The sequence below is a fragment of the Phaenicophaeus curvirostris genome, chromosome 18 (genome assembly GCF_032191515.1).
Source record: "Phaenicophaeus curvirostris isolate KB17595 chromosome 18, BPBGC_Pcur_1.0, whole genome shotgun sequence".
In the NCBI taxonomy this organism is placed as follows: domain Eukaryota; kingdom Metazoa; phylum Chordata; class Aves; order Cuculiformes; family Cuculidae; genus Phaenicophaeus; species Phaenicophaeus curvirostris.
This window is the reverse complement of record NC_091409.1, coordinates 1299410-1315783: the sequence shown is the minus strand read 5'-3', so window position 1 is coordinate 1315783 and position 16374 is coordinate 1299410. Positions and strand designations below refer to the sequence as shown.

The 16374-nt window shown below is 51.7% G+C and overlaps 2 protein-coding genes and 1 long non-coding RNA gene across 3 annotated transcripts in view; 2 read left to right on the top strand and 1 right to left on the bottom strand.

Moving 5' to 3' along the window:
* Positions 1–7892, top strand: part of LOC138728559 (uncharacterized) — a 139333-nt gene extending 131441 nt beyond the window's left edge. Inside the window, exon 3 of the long non-coding RNA XR_011338721.1 lies at positions 7818–7892. This is a non-coding gene — a long non-coding RNA (uncharacterized lncRNA). The remainder of the gene's footprint in view (positions 1–7817) is intronic.
* On the bottom strand, positions 2386–4502 carry CEBPB (CCAAT enhancer binding protein beta). The gene has a single exon (XM_069872011.1). The coding sequence runs from the start codon at positions 4310–4312 to the stop codon at positions 3356–3358; it is 957 nt and encodes a 318-aa protein (XP_069728112.1). The 5' UTR covers positions 4313–4502; the 3' UTR covers positions 2386–3355.
* Positions 7893–12316: 4424 nt separating the features above from the next.
* The window catches only part of UBE2V1 (ubiquitin conjugating enzyme E2 V1), a 35300-nt gene continuing 31242 nt past the window's right edge, over positions 12317–16374 (top strand). The window contains exons 1-2 of the mRNA XM_069872016.1: positions 12317–12458; positions 15910–16029. Coding sequence (XP_069728117.1) covers positions 12353–12458; positions 15910–16029 — 226 coding nt within the window. The 5' untranslated portion in view covers positions 12317–12352. The remainder of the gene's footprint in view (positions 12459–15909; positions 16030–16374) is intronic.

The following is a 16374-nucleotide window of genomic DNA, read 5'->3' as shown; positions in this document are numbered from 1 at the left end:
AACAAAACTATAATTGTATTTAACTATTTTGTTTTAAAACTATATAAATGATTCCTTTTGTAGAACTAAGCACAACTGAATTCAAACACCTAGCAAGTGAGAAAAAACCGCTAGACGCTTTGGAAAGGGGAGGTCAGGGCTAGGGATTTGATCTTGCAGACATTTCTACATCAGAAGAAACTCTGTTATTTTAGTAGTAATAAGAAAGACCTGTATGAATCTGTCAAGCTAATAAATATTTTGAAAGATTAGAAAAAAGAGCCCATAAACTCCATAAAATTAAGGCACTTACTCCAGTCGTTCTGAATTTCTCTGCATGGTCTGCCTGCGTGTAGACTGCAAAGTCTTACCGCACGCTGTACTGAGTTGCTTTAGGAAGAGACGCTCCAGAGACCTTGTCAGAAGAAAACCGAGAGGTACCAAGTACTGCTTTCAGTTGACAGAACCTTGTTTGTAATGGGAAACTGTATCAATATTTGGAGCTGAGCCACTGTTTGGACAGGGATTTTCCAACACCACCACCCCACGCAGCACCCCCCCCCGCAATTAGAAAAGGTATTTGGAATCTTTTGTCTACTTTAGTGCTTGGAGTTTTCTCAGATTCATTTCCAAACTATTTTATTTTTTTTCCATACTATTTTTTTCTAGGAAATGTTATAATTACAGGGGCTTTTTCGTATGCTTGTTTATAAAGCAGGGTATTTCATGACCTCCACGCATTTGATAGCACTACAAAGCTCCTAAAATCTAAGTTATGTGAGTAACATGAGATTAAGAGTGAAGGACTCAGGCATTCTTTTTTTCTGACTCTTTCATGGATTCTTTCTGAGAATAGTGTAAAATAGGTGCATTCACATCCTCATTTTTCTTGTCTGTAGTTGCATCTTTCTGACAACAACTTGCTGCTGCAGTTTTTCTCCTGAACAAGAAATCTGTAATCCCAATCAAGAGATACATTGGAATACAACAGTAATTTAAACATTATTCTTTAAATTGCAGCAACACCACCCTGGCTCTCCTGAACTGTGGCAGGCAAAGTTTAAGGATGGGGATTAGCTCATTCATGCCTGATAGGGCTCTATCTCCAAAACTGGACTATTATTTAAGCAAATATAAATACCTTTGGTGCATCTTATCTTTCAATCTACCCTGCCTTCCAGCCCCCATAAACTGAACTTTTGTTGGAAGCTCTGTCTTTTAGGAAGAAAGAAAGAAACGTATCTGAGGACATCTTCAGTCCTCCAGCAATTCCACCGTCGGCAGCGCTCGGTTCTGACTGGGAACCCTGCTTGTGAGTTTGGGTAACATTACATGGCCTACAGCACAACAAGAAAATAGCATCTAACGATGTGGATAAGTTTCGTAACTAGAAGAATAGTAGAATAAACAGCCACAGGAGGCTGGAGTAATCATCGTCACGAGGGACAGTCAAGACAAGATCTAACGTCTGTTTTGCCTGCAAGAACTTGAGTCATGCTGGTGCAGGAGCTAGCTCACCCAAGAAAATCTATTCTTAGGGTCTCATAAAAACAACTGCACTGCACTGTACAAATTAAAAAGCAAACAGGACAAATCTGTATTGGGACCATCACTCCGCTGCTCACTACTGCACAGCGGGAGCCAGGGGGCACTGGGGAAACAGGCAACGCGCAACAGTAAGAGCTCGGGGAGATTCAGCCGCAGGAGGCTATGATCGTAAGTGTCAAAAAAAAAGCAGAACAGTTCTTTCAGGAGAAACCACGTTTTGTCTCAAGAAACTCTAGACATAAGCAACGAACTGAAGATTTGTGCTTCTGCAGTCTGTTTGTGTGGGAATGTGTGGCAGCAAATTCAAGTCCACTGTCTTTGCACTGAAAAGCCCTCCTGTGTTCAGCTGTCAAACAGAGCATAGAGGATGAAGAAGTTTGTTTTCTGGGGCACTGGGAATCTGGATCTAAAAATCTTAAAGCTTAAATTTGGCCTAACAGGAAAATGGAAAATGCTGAGTAAGACCTGATCATTTGCCCAACTCCCTCCACATAACCAGCTGGAGGCTGTTAACTTCTTAGAGACCTCAACATAGCGTACGGCAGGGGAACTAACACAACCTGGGAGCCCAGGCGAGGCTTGTTCCTTTGGCAGCCAGAGCCTTAGTTTTCTCTAAAACAAAGTTATGACCTGCTGCAAACTTCCTTCTCTATGTCACCCCCCATCTGTCCTTTGCCCCACACAAAGACACACGCACACAGAAACAAACACCTCTCACGAGAGAAACTCTGTCTACAGCTTTCAGAAAAATGTCTCAAGAGAAATGAGAAGAGAGTCGTCCACGTGCCTCTCACCTGGCTGGGAGTCGTGAGAGCTTCCCGAGCAATGACCGAAATTACTGACATCCAACAGAAATGCTACTTTCTCATGTTTATTCCTGTAAACTACAAACATACGAAACGCTGAATCATAACTTAAAGAATAGAAACTCTGTAAAGACAAGAAAAACAAACACAAATTCATTTCAGGCTTCCTCCCTTCCTTTCTCTTCCTCCCTCCCACTTCAGACTCGCTGCTGCTTTGCCAGGGATTGGTCATCGTTTGGATCGCGCCTCTTGCTCTACACGTTCAGAACAGCAAGAAGTGCAAAAAAACCAAAACAACAAACCCCCATCACAAACGCCTCCTCCCCAAACAACACCCAAGCGGCAGCTAAAGCAAGTGATTAGAGGAAATAAACTGAGGCAACAAGACGTGGCTAAAGCTTCCAGCTCTACTCTTCGCTGGGTTTCTCCTGGGATTCGGGGTTTTTTTTGGTTTTACTTTCCCCACCCCTCCTCCTTTCTCCCAGTCAGAGGAAAAAAAGCCAGAAGACCAACAAAAATCCTGATCCCAGCACTGAGCCAGCCTCAGCCAGAACCTCAGCCCTGCGCTTAACCTAACCTTAAAGGTGCCTGCAAAATAAAACAAGCTACTTTTTAACCTAGTCATAAAGTTTATTAAAATCGTTCATTAATGCTTCAAATGTAGCAAGAATGCGTAGATCCCAAAATATACATATGTATTTTCTTATAGAAATAGATTATTCTTTATAATAAAAAAAACCTGTAGGAACATCTTTAACAGATTACTCAATCCATGACTGACAGTTACACGAGATTGCATCATGTACACAGCATCCCCAGCCATGCTCGTAGATTGCATCACTGCGCCTCGCTCTGCCCTCGCTCCTTTAAATAAACCCCCAGCCCGGCAGCCGCGGGGTCCCCAGCCCCCGGGGAGCCCCCTCCGGCCGCCGCGTGAATAAAAACACCAAACCCACCCCAGGACAGTAAAATCCGAACCCGCAGGCTCCCCCCCCCCGCGCCATCCCCGAGCCCCAGGGGGGTCAGCACCGCGGCGAGGAGGCGAGCAGGGGCTCGGGCAGCTGTTTGAACAAGTTCCTGAGGGTGCTGAGCTCCCGGGAGAGCTGCTCCACCTTCTTCTGCAGCCGCTCGTTCTCGGCCGTCAGTTCCAACACTTTGTGCTGCGTCTCCAGGTTGCGCATCTTGGCTTTGTCGCGGCTCTTGCGCACCGCGATGTTGTTCCTCTCGCGGCGGAGCTTGTACTCGTCGCTGTGCTTGTCCACGCACTTCTTGGGCTTGTTCTTGCCCGCCGCGGGGCCCGAGTAGCCCCCGCCGGCCGCCGCAGACTTGGAGGGCTCGGAGGGGTTGGGGGTGCCGGGGGGGCTGGACGAGGACGACGTGGACAGGTTCCCGCTGCTGCCGCTCGGCACCGACTGGTAGCCCAGGTAGGAGCGCACGGCGCTGCCGTAGGGCGAGGCCATGCCCCCCGGCGCCGGCCCCGCGCCCCCGTCCTCCTTGCGGGGCCCCTTGCCCGAGTCCAGGCTCTCGAAGACCGGCTCGGCCTTGGGCTCGGGCGGCTGGAAGCAGCCGGGCGGCGCCGCCGGCTTGTGGCCGTGCCCGGGGCAGGGGCCGCCGTGCCGGCCGGGCCCCAGGAACGCGTACTCGGCCTTCTTGCCGCCGCCTTTATAGTCCTCGGCGAAGAGGTCGGAGAGGAAATCTTGGCCGGCGCCGCACGGAGGCTCGAAGGTGCCCCCGGGGGCTGCCGCGGGGGGCGGCGGCTGCGCCGCCGGCGGCTCCAGGTAGGGGCTGAAGTCGATGGCTCGTTCGTGGTCGCCCACGCTCGGCTCGGGCAGGGAGCGGCCCCCGGCCGCCCGCGGGTGCAGCTTGTTGAGAGCAGCCAGACAGTCCGCCTCGTAGTAGAAATTGGCCACTTCCATGGATTTAAAGGCGGGCGGCTGCAGGGGGAGGCATGCTGCGTCCCAGGCCACCAGGCGTTGCATGAAAGCAAAGGGGGGTGCGGGGCGGAGGCGAGGACGCGGGGGGGGCCCCCCCGGCACAGGGTCGCGCGGCCGCCCCGGGGTCCCGGCCCGCTCAGTCCCTGCGGCGCCGCGGGGCTGCGGCGCTCCGGCTGCTGCGGGGACCCGCGCGGCTCCTCCGGACCATCCGGGGCTGCGGCCGCGTCCTCAAAAGTCTCTCTCCGACTTAGGAAAGTTCCTTCCCTCGGGTATTTATAGGGGCGGTGGGTCCCATGGCAACGGGCGCGTCACCGCGGGCCGCGCGCCGCCCGCACGCTCGGCGGCACCGGGGGAGGCTCCGGGGCGGGGGCTGCAGCGGGGCTGGGGACGGGCTGGGACGGGGGTGGGACCGGGCTGGGACCGGGCCGGGACCGGGGGTGGAACAGGGGCTGGGACCGGGCTGGGGAGCGGGGCTGCGCTCCCGCCGCACGGAGGGCTCCGGGCCGGCGAATAGACCCTCTAAGACTTGTTTTCTGCCTGTTGAGATAGTAACTAGTTGTTTTACTGACTGGTTGTCTCGGCGGGAGCGAGGGGCGCGGGTCACGCTTCCCCCTTGGGGAAATCGAGGCACGAGGGACATTTCCCAGTCCTGTCGCCGAGGGAAAGCTGAGGGGCGAGAAGTTGCTGCTAGAAGAAGTGGAGTGTTTTTTATTTAAGAGTTAAGTTTTGTCTCAGCGATGTCTTCCAATAGAAGGCAGGTCCCGTTATTGCCCGTCCAGCTTGCTGAGCAGCCCCCCGGCAGGCAGGACCCTGCGCTGGGAGGTGCCCGGGGGGCTCGGACACGGCCCGGGGGGCTTGGTGCTGCTCCAGGTGCTGCTCCAGGTGCTGCTCCAGGTGCTGCTCCAGGTGCTGCTCCAGCCTCCCTTCCTGCAGCCGGAGAGCCCGGCAAACCCAGAGCTCCCCTCCCCATCTCTCCGTGCAGGGATGATGCCCTCAAAGTTTGTCTTGGCATGTTTACTTAACGTGATATGGAGCAACTGTCAGGGTACACGGGCGATGGGGGATCTGTGCGCTGAAGCCAAAGGGGCCCGTGCGTAACGCGATTCCGAAGGGAAGTGGAATACGTGCATGGAAACATGGAATCCGAATGGTTTTAGAATTGCGGGATAAGTTTGGGAAGGAAGACTGAATCTTGATGTCCGTTTTAATTAAAGACACCCACCTTGGGAATCAAACTTATATTTTCACTCTCTTACTCCCACATTTACCTGTCTACAAGCTGGTGAATCATCCCCAGAATAAAGGACATTAATTTAAAACAAAACATATAATTAAAGGAAGTAGGAGTGTCCTTTGCCTCAGTAAAGAAGACCTAGCACTGCAGGGAAAATGACACTGCCTCTTAGAATAATGTGAAGCAATCCTGCGGTGTGGGAAATATTGTAACGTTAAGCCAGAGGAACAGGTATTGCATTATACGATCCAAACAGTCAACTGTTCATAATGTTCAAACCTCAGAACTCTGAAAAGAGGAAGAATTCAAGAAGCAGTCAGTGGATCATTGGACTTTTTCTTTCTTTTATTTTTTTCCCTTGGCTTTTTCATTTTGTGTTTTAGAATTGTTGTTTCTTTCCATAATGGAAGTACCCTAACAGGTTTTAAGGCCTCAAATATTTCTAGTTCCATCTTTATCTACCAAGTTAATCTTTGGTGAATGCACCAGAGATTAAACTGGAGCTGGGCCTGGCCAGAGAGCTGGGTCTGGAGGCTGAAGTTGGAGCCCAAACCTTCATAAATACAAACATCTGTATCGGGTGCAAATACTGGCAAGTTGCAGTGAGCCGGGGCTTGTTCTTCTGGCTGTTTACTCCCTCCCCATGTGCCTTTATCCTGCATTCTGATCTGGCAGTTACATCCAGTGGCTGCCCTAACTGGCCCTTGCAACTGAACCCCTAGAAATCGGTCTCATGTGCTTCTTACCTCCAAAATGTCTTAGGGGCCCACAGGCAGGACGTCTCCTGCCGTGGTGACCTGCTCAGGTGCATGGTTGGTCTTTCTGGGCTTTCCCCTGCCGGGTCTCCAGCTTGCCACAGCCGTTCGCTAAAACTAAATGCTAAAACTGGTCGCTAAATTTCCTGGGCCATTTTTCAAGATATTTTTGGAGATCTAAATTTGCCCTCTTCAAATTTCTGCCCTATTCTCTGCTGCTTTGCAGCAAAAAGTTGTATTCCTGCCCGGGCTGATCTTCTTTAACAAAATAAAATGTCTGTGCAACTGTCATGTGAAACAGATTATATCAGGGATGGTGTGGCCCACACCTCCTCTCCAGACCAGCGCTGAGTAATCCCGTAGTCACCGAGATCACACGTCAGCCAGGGCGGTAATTGAGGTTGGATGCCCAGCTTGTCCCCTCCTTCCCTTCTCCCCTCTCACCTCCCTGCTGTACCTGGATCTCTTTAAACTTCCTCCAGCTCACCTCAAATCCCAACATCCACTCTCCTGGAGCCAACGTCCGTTCTCAGCTTCTCATGGGAATCTTGTTGGCGGGACTAACCACTTATCCAAACCCCTAGCATTCGGCAAGCAGGTTTTGAGCTAACTCTGGTCTCTTTTAAATTGTTTCTGCACTTGTCATAACAAATGCATGGCTAGAAATGGGGTTTCTGAAATGCGAACAGGTGCAGAGTGAGGCTTGCACCGCACAGGATTGGGTGGAGGTCTGGGCGCACCGAGCTCTGTCCCTGTAAATGCCGTGGTGTAGTCTGGAGAGATGTGCAGAGGCTGCTAACAATCGTCCAGGAAAACCTCTTCAGAGAGATGCTTTAGATAGGAGAAAAGATGCAGACATTCCTGGTGAAGGGATCCGGGCAGTGGTCCCACCCTGTGTGAAAAACCCAAGGCCGGCAGCTCTCCTGGGGCACGTCTCCCAGCGGAGCAATCTTCAGCAGAAAGGCAGCACTGCTGTGAAAAGTACCTTCTTTCCAGTGATCTCATGGTTTCTGTTTTTCAGAACTAGGGAAGGAGAGGAAGGAGACAGCATAGCTCATAAATTACTTAGTAAGAACATCCACATTTTTCAGCAGAAAAAAAAATAATCTGATGCAATGGAATTCAGAGTCCTCTACTTTCATGTGTGAAACAACAGAGATGCTGGGAGGGTAATAGAATGATACAAGAACAGTGAAAAGGTGGAGGGAAGAATCTCATCCTCACTGCTCATTTCTGTCATGAATTAAATTCTGCTCTCCAGTTACCCTTTTGTTCTGTAGAAGCCACAACTTTTCAGCTCCAGGATCAGACCGACACTAAAACATTGCAGAGGCATTTTCTTCCTGGAAATTGTCTTGAGTTTCTGTTCTGCAGGTCTACAGCAGCTGTCCCTGGAAGAACACCAGCTTTGGGGAGATGCTATTACTTTAATGGTGATAGCTCAGACACTGAAGTGTTTATAAGAAGGCCTGTGGATGGAGGATCGCGCTCTAAAAAGGGCTGTCTGGAATTTCTGATGCTTCTTGCGGCAGACTTGTCTCACGTATTATTTGCCTTGCAGGAGCTCTTGCCAGATCAATCAGATCAGAGATGCATCGCACTAAACCCTGTGGGAACATAGCTGCTCACCCTTAGACCTGCAGCCTAAACCAATGTGGAGGGGCAAAGAAGAAAGAAGTTCGTGCCAGAAATTGACTGTTGCATCAGCGAGCAAGGTGTTGTAGGTTGTGTATTGGAGGTGAGCTAAAGAGGAAGGCATGAGGGGTTTCAGAGCAGAACAGTATCCGTGCAAGCAGGCAGGCTGGGAGAGAGCACAGAGGTGGAGTGGGAAGGTCTCTGGAGGGTAGGAGGGGACTTCGCCTGAAATATTGACCAAAGTGCAGTGATGTTGCAATATAGGCTGCAAAACAGAGAAGTAAAATTGAAATTTATTTCTGAGCATGTTTTACACTCTCTATTTTTTCCTTCCTAGCCTCAGGTCCCTCTATACCAACACTAACTCATAAGTTGTGCCCGGCAGAGGCCAGATTTCAGTCTATGGCTTTCCACTTGCTGGTCTCTGCTGTAAAAAACAGCACCTAGGAAATATCAGAGACAGTGTCTCAACTCGGAGAGAGGTTGGCTTTCCTTCCGTCTCCCCCAGCTCTTAGACCAGGCTCAAGACTTTGCCTCATTTTACCATAAAAAAAAAAAAAAAAAGATTGCCACATGCTTTTCTGTCTTCTGAAACAGCAGCTGCAATTCTCTGCCTTGCAGTCCCCAGTGGCAGGGAGCTCCCCAGGCCACGTCTCCTGGCCTCCTTCAGTTCTTTTGTTACAGACCAGAGTCCTCCCCCTCTCTAAGTGCTCACCCCTTGTTCCCATGTGACATGGGGATGCTCAGGTATTTGTTGGTCTTCTGCTGGGTTTCTGCTCACCTCTGACCCAGCGTGTTTGGCTGGGTTGCTCAATCCCCCCTTTATCTACACGTTGCTCTTTGCCCTACCGAGTCCTGCAGAGACGACACCTAGAGATTGGCACCGCTGCCTCCAGCCGGTGGGACAACATGAACCAAATACCTTCCCCTACCAGACTCAAAATTTTCCAGAGCAAATTGGAGGTTAGAGCACCCACTCCATGTTTCTGCAAAGGAAAGGAAAAGAGAAAGAGTCAGAGTGTGTACAAATGCCCATGGCAGGGAACAGTGACAAAGCAGAAGTTGCAGTCTCTGGTCCTGCGCTGCAGAGACAGTCCCTGCTGAAGCCATTTGGCCGGCTCTTTCTGAGCAGGGACAAAGAGCTGACTTTGTATTTTATGAGCAGCCTGTTTCCTTGTATTCCAAAAATAAAAATGGCAGAGAAGTTACTGTCCACTAACTTTCCCGTTCTCCATAGCTGTCTCACATTTTCTAGGTAATCCTAGCCTCCTAGTTCGATGAATTGGTTACAGATCACGTATTAGTGTTTTTTTTCTAGTGCATCCAAGCTTTTGAAAGATCCATCAAGGACACAGGAATCCTATCCTTCCAGGATACTCTGCCAAGTATCAGAAGAGCCCAGTAACAGAACTTGGTCATTCATTTAGGAAGTTTCTAAATGAGGAGAACTATTCAGAGGCCCTGAGGCTACAGGCCAGGTAGGTGGAACTCCATAGGGAAACATAAACCAAGGGAAGTCTTAGAGAGGATGGCAGGAGAGTGGGCCTAAGTGATGAATGAAAATATTTTCCTTCATTAAAGGCATTAAAGGTCTGTGCCCTAGCCTCTACAAATATTGGGTTTTTTCATTTGCTTTCATCTTGTGTCGAGCACCACAGGGAGAGTGGGGCTGCCAGGGAATCAGTTAGGACTTGCTGGTTGTGAGCTCTGGCTCCTAAGAACAGCCTGGGCTGGTCTGTGTCATTTGGCAGCTGGCCTTGGTGGACCAGGTGGGGATAGCCACAGCATTACCATCATCCGTACACCTCACTTCTTGGTCCCTGTCATCTCCCTATCTTTGCATTTATGGCTTTGGACAGGAGCTGTAGGAGTGGCTGTTCCAGCTCTCCCACCCACTAACACTTTCCCATGCCAGAGAGAGTCGAGCAAGGGAGCTGCAGCCAGTTTCTGCTCCTTCTGTGTCTCGTGGCTCAGGATGAGGTTGGAATGGCTGAAGTGAGGGTAGCAGGCAAGAGAGATGAGGTTTGTACTGATATGATGAGAGGCGATGGGTATAAACTGGAGAGGGGCAGATTTAGACTAGACATAAGGAAGAATTTCTTCACCATGAGAGTGAGGAGGCCCTGGCCCAGGTTGCCCAGGGGAGCTGTGGCTGCCCCGTCCCTGGAGGGGTTCAAGGCCAGGCTGGATGGGCCTTGGGCAGCCTGAGCTACTGGGAGGTGTCCCTGCCCGTGGCAGGGGTGGAACGGGATGATCTTTAAGGTCCCTTCCAAGCCGAACTGTTTGATGATGCTGTGGTTCTTTGATTCTACAAGCCCGCACGCTGCCCTGCGCTGGCGGGTGGGCGGCTCTCGGGTGCCGAGGGGCAAGGGTGCAGAAAGCTGGAGGCGATCCGGCTGGATTCCCAGGGTGGAACAGCAGCCAGGGCTGTGCCAGCTGAAATCCTCGGCATCGTTTAACGGGAGGAGGCAGGGCCAGCCTGCCCTCGGTCCCTGCCGCTCCCCAGCACCCGCTGCTGAAGGACCAGGGGGTGAGTTTTGTAAGGAACGTCCAAAAACTGGGGCCGGAGGGGCTCGGGGCTTCACCCCCGTCGCGCTCCGCAGCCCCGGTGACCGTCCCGGTGACAGTCCCGGCGGCATCACCGGGCGTGGAGCGACACCCAGCGGCGGCGGGCGGTTCTGCTCATGGAGTCATGGGGTGGTTTGGGCTGGAAGGGACCTCACAGCCCATCCAGTCCCACCCCTGCCATGGGCAGGGACACCACCCCCTGGATCAGGGGCTCCAAGCCCCATCCAACCTGGCCCTGAACCCCTCCAGGGATGGGGCAGCCACCCCTGCTCTGGGCAGCCTGGGCCAGGGGCTCCCCACCTGCACAGTGAAAGATTTCTAATAGCTCATCTAAATCTCCCCTCTTTCTACTGAAAACCATTCTGCCTCGTCCTGTCCCTGCCCTCCCTGATCCAGAGCCCCTCCCCAGCTTTCCTGGAGCCTCGTTCAGCACTGGAAGCTGCTCTAAGGTCTCCCCAGAGCCTTCTCTTCTCCAGGCTAAACAACCCCAGCTCTCTCCCAGCCTGTCCTCTAGGTCCGAGGGTGCTCCAGCCTTCGGATTATCTTTGTGGCCTTCCCTGGACTCCCTCTAACAAATCTTTGTCCTTCCTGTGCTGAGGACTCCAGAACTGAACACGGGAGTTTATTTAATGGAAATCTCCTCCTTGCCATCCTTCTGTTATATTCCCACAGCATCCCTCAGTGGCAGAATATTCCCGTTGCTAAGTCTAAAGGCAGCTAATTGAGGCATCTCAAGCCAATATTCACGAAGATGATCACAGAATCACAGAATAACCAGGTTGGAAGAGACCCACCGGATCACCGAGTCCAATCAGAGGGCTAGAACACCCTCCATGTGAGGACAGCCTGAGAGAGATGAGATTGTTCACCCTGGAGAAGAAAGGCTGCGAAGACACCTTATGGTGACCTTGCAGTACTGAAAGGGGCTACAGGAAAAGTTGGGAGGGGCAGGGGTAGGATCACAGGATCACCAGGTTGGAAGAGACCCACCGGATCATCGAGTCCAACCATTCCCGTCAATCACTAACCCATGTCCCTCAGCACCTCGTCCACCCGTCCCTTAAACCCCTCCAGGGAAGGGGACTCAACCCCCTCCCTGGGCAGCCTCGGACAGGGACCAATGACCCTTTCTGTGAAAAATTTGTTCCTAATGTCCAGCCTGACCCTCCCCTGGTGGAGCTTGAGGCCATTCCCTCTCGTCCTGTCCCCTGTCCCTTGGGAGAAGAGCCCAGCTCCCTCCTCTCCACAACCTCCTTTCAGGTAGTTGTAGAGAGCAATGAGGTCTCCCCTCAGCCTCCTCTTCTCCAGGCTAAACACCCCCAGCTCTCTCAGCCGCTCCTCATAAGGCCTGTTCTCCAGCCCCTTCCCCAGCTTCGTCGGGACTTTAAGCTGAAAGAAGGGAGATTTATATCAGATACTAGGAAGAAGCGTTTCACAGCGCGGGTGGGGCGGCCCTGGCGGGGGCTGCCCGGTCCCCGGGGGCTGCAGGGGGCTCGGCGCCGCGGGGCCCGGGGTGGGTCTGGGAGGCCTTCCAGGTCGCTCCCCACCGCCCGTCGGGACCAGCGCGGGGGCAGCCGCGCCGCCAGGGGGCGCGCGAGGCGCGGGCGGGGCGGGGGGCGCTGCGGGGCTTCCCCCCCTTCCTGCTCGGCGGTGGCTCCGCCCGGCGCGATGCGGAAGCGCCGTCCCCCCCCCCCGCCATTGGCTCGGCCCAGCGCGCGGCGCTCCCATTGGCCCGGCGGCGCGCGGCCGCGGCGGCGATTGGCGGGGAGGGCGGGGGGGGCGGGGCCGGCGCGCGCTGCCCCCGCCCCGCAGCGCCCCCCGCGGCCAGTCCCCATGCGGCCTGGGCGCCGCCCGCCCGCCGGCCTCGAGCAGCAGCCCCCGCGGGGCCCGGACATGGCGAGCGGCGGCCCGCGGCGGGAGGAGCCGGCGGAGGGCGGCGGCCGGCGCTGGGGAGCGCAGCACGCCGGGGCGCGGGAGCTCGCCGAGCTCTACTCGCCAGGTGCGGCGGGGGGGACCGGAGTTGGGGGGGACCGGAGAGATCGGGACCGGGACCGGAGAAGGGGGGGTGACGACTGGGACCAGAATCAGAATCGGAACCAGTGCGAGAGGGCGGTGGGGGGAACCGGGACCGGAGGTGGGGGGGGACCGGGACCGGAGAGGGGGCTCCGCTCGCCCCGGGGCCGTTGGGGTGTGGGGAACCGGGGCCGCCCGCATCCCAGCCGGTCGGAGCTGGACCGGGCGGCGGGCGCGGCCCCGGCTCCATCGCGGGTCCCTCCCGGGGCCACGAGACCGAAATAAACCCTCAGCCATCCCCCCGCCCCTCTGTGAGGAGCCGTGTCCGCCGCTGTAGCGTCTGGAGTGTAGATTTTCCAACCAGCGCCTGTGTGGAATCGCAGAATAGTTTGGGTTGGACGGGACCTTAACGATCACCCAGTTCCATCCCCTGCGCTGGGCAGCGGCACCCCCACCGGGCCCCGAGCCCCCGCAGGGACGGGGCAGCTCCCCTGGGCAGCCTGGGCCAGGGCCTCACCCCTCTCCTGGGGAAGAAATTCCTCCTTATGGCTAGTCTAAATCTGCCCCTCTCCGGTTTATGCCCCTCCCTTTGAAAATAACCCCCAGAGTTAACCTGTCTGTCCAGATGCAGGTGTACAAATTTGGTTGCTAAGGAAGGTAATAACAGGCGTGTTGTTCGGGATGTTTGTTATGTGAACTACTTCACACCTCACAAAGGGGCAGTGGGATGTTTGAAGTTTTCTTTTGGTCTTATCTTACTGAAGCTCGTGTTTGCCAGATCTCAAATGAAGTGACAGCAGCTATTTGATTATGCTGGGAAAAGAATTGCAGGCTTCTTATAATAAAATATGTGATTTGACTTTAGCTCACAGACTGAGCAATAGTAGTTATTCTTGCTGTTCCCAGTGAATTCATTTGCAGGTTTAGAGGAGGGGAAGACAGGTTTTCAGCATCTTGCGGTTTCCAACAGGTCAGCAGAACAGCTTATCTTGTGTGTTCAAGGCAATTACTGGAGAAGCAAATGTTCTTACTTCCACAGAGCCAAGTAATGATAAGAAAACAAATGCGATCATTAGTTTGTCATTTTTCTAGACTGTTCAGGGCACGTCTGCCCATTTCGGCTTGTACTGGTGACCTCTGCCTTGCTGTGAGAGAAGGTGCCATGTGACGTCTTTCAACTGGTCTGGATGCACAGTTGTGATCTAAGCAGTGACCGATTCCTGTGCTTTACAGAAAAGCAATCACTGACTTGATCTTTACACTATGCTCTTTCTCATAAGGAAAATATTTTCCTCCCCAAACAACTTGGTACTCTTATCACTGGCTGTAGGTGGAAATTGATTGGAAGTCTGTGAAGCAGTGTATGTGCTGTGATACCTGTCAGCAGGGACCTGTGATAATTTGGTTGTGGGGTTTTCGCTGGTGTTACAGAAATAAGTTACATAAACAATGTCAGAATGTGTTATGGTGGAAGCACATGATTTTGAACCATGGAATACTTAAGACCAGGGGTTACATATAGGTGTGCAGGGTAACTATGGCTCTGGAGTGTTTCCATGATTTCTTTAGGCATATATTTGTGTCTTTGGCACTTATTCCTTTATGTAGAGCATATGTTTAAATTTGAGTGCTCTTCATACACTCCTTTGACTGATTTGCCTTCCCAATCTGCCCAGAGCTGTGGCTGCGCTTCTGGACTCGAATACCTGCAGGCAGCCGTCTCGCAATCCCCGAGTTCCCAGTGCGGTGGTGTTGGCACAGGCTGGCCTCATGGGATTTGTAAGGAGCCTAGCGTTTCCCCAAAGCCAGCTAATTGTTCCGTGAGGATCTACCCACTTAGCTCCTCTAATCAGGGAGTGGTTTTCTTATGTAGGAAGTGAGTGTTAATTAACTCTTACTTTCATGGCTCCAGGGATTTCTTTATAGAATCTCCCACATTATGACCTGATGCTGTCTTGAAATATGCTGGTTCTTGTGTCTTAATTTGATTTAACTACTATTTCCTTTGCTACTGCAGAGGATGTTAATTTATGTACTTGTGGCCTTTCTAGAACAAAACTCTGAATTGTAAAAGTCTTTGTTCACGCTTCTTTAAAATATTGTGTTGTGGGCATGTTGGAGCTAATATTGATTCTCCTTTGATGTTCCTAGTTTCCTTTTCATTGCATGGTATAGTTGAGAAGGACTTGATTTAGCAGTTAGGAGGAGAAATTTGACCAGAGCATAGAGGAGGAGCAGGAAAGAAGCTTATGTCCTGAACACATGCCAGACAGGTGAGCATAACTCTGCTCCTGCGAGAGGGTGTACACCTCACACATAGTCCTCACCGATAGTTCGGCTGCCCCTTGCGTTGCCCCAGACTCGCGCGGTGCAGTGTCTGAGGCTGCAGGAGGGAATGGAGAATGGCCTGCAGGGTTAGCTGCTCCGGGTACCCCTGGACAAAGCTTCCTGAAATAGGTGAAGACTGACCTGTCTGCTCCTGAGTATGTTAAGAGCTAAATACAGCCAGGGCCCTTCTGGGCCGAGGTGGCAGCCGAGGTCTTCTTCTTGGAATTAGGCATTAAAGGTTTGTTTCTGATGCTTTAATCCGTATGGGTCTGGCATTGAGCTTTCTCTTGCTCTCAGTGTCATTGCCGTGAGAGCATCTAGCAGCGATCGACAGGCGGAAGCTTTCTGCTGCCAATCTAAATAGTCAGAGTGTTACCATACTCTGATACGTCTGTTCTCTTTTTATAAGCAATAAGTGAGGTTTTTATAGAGGTACAAAGTAGTACAGCTAGGTACAAGAGAGAATTTGTGCCAGTTCTTTCTGTGTGCCTATCCTGTCTCTTGTCATCTTGGAATGTGTGAGAGGTCGTAGCCTTCTGCCTGGGAGCAGGAAGGCAAAGACAAGACTGCAGGCATTGAGTAAGTAAGATTGAGAAGCACACTTGCAATGTTAGGAAAGCAATTCTAGGGCCACTATAATACAGGATGATGATTTTCCTTGTTAGTACAACAGCTTTATTTACAAGCTCTGAGATTTGAAATGTTACAGATCATAAGGTGATTTATTGTTTCCAGATTCAGACATACCAGCAGCAGTGAATATTGAATGAAATGCAAATTTGAAAAAAGATGAGATGCAGAGGAACAGTATGCCAGCAACCGCAGGGAAAAGGAAACTAGGACAATGTGAGATATCTGATTTGTCCCTGTTATTTGGGCAAAGGCAGAGGGAAGGGCTTAGTAGTGACTCAGAAAAGAGCAATGTCATTTAACAAAATGTGCACACTTCCTATGGATAAACTAAGTTTCTGTTTCAGTTCCCTGCTGGACAAATGGAGGGAGTCATCCAGGCAGTAGAATAGTCTGTATTATTTTAGATTTCAAAATGTCCTCCCAGATGAAAGGTAAACCATGCTTTTTTCCTTTTTTTTTTTTTTATTTTCCAACAGGAAAGAGACTACAAGAATGGATCTCTGTCATCTTATGCTTCTCTCTGATCTGTTTCAATTTTTACAATCTTCTCTTCTACTTGAGACTGGAACACACACCCTTTGTTATTGTTGGAATATGTAAGTAGGCACTGTTCCCTGCTCTGAGCAAGGCAAGACTGTTCTAATGCTGGTAGCAAATGTGTCATCGTTTAGGCCTGACTTACTGCTGGAAAAGGACGTTTGTGCATGTGCATTTGTGGTGCCTCTGAAACTGAGTCCATCTGCAAAAATTGTTACTGCTTTCTGTCTTTTATCTCGGTGACTTCTTAGTATCCCAAAAGTGAGTTTTTTGGCATAGCTGTTGAAGTTTGGTGTCAGTCATTGCAGGCGTGAGGACTGCTGGGAGGGAAGATAGCTGTCCAGACTGTCAGAACGGGAAGCAAAATACATTGGGGATTGATAACTGAAACAGTATTTTGGTGT

Bases quoted from the DNA above. Each gene is read 5' to 3' on its own strand.
- CEBPB (XM_069872011.1), bottom strand. From the start codon at position 4,312: ATGCAACGCCTGGTGGCCTGGGACGCAGCATGCCTCCCCCTGCAGCCG.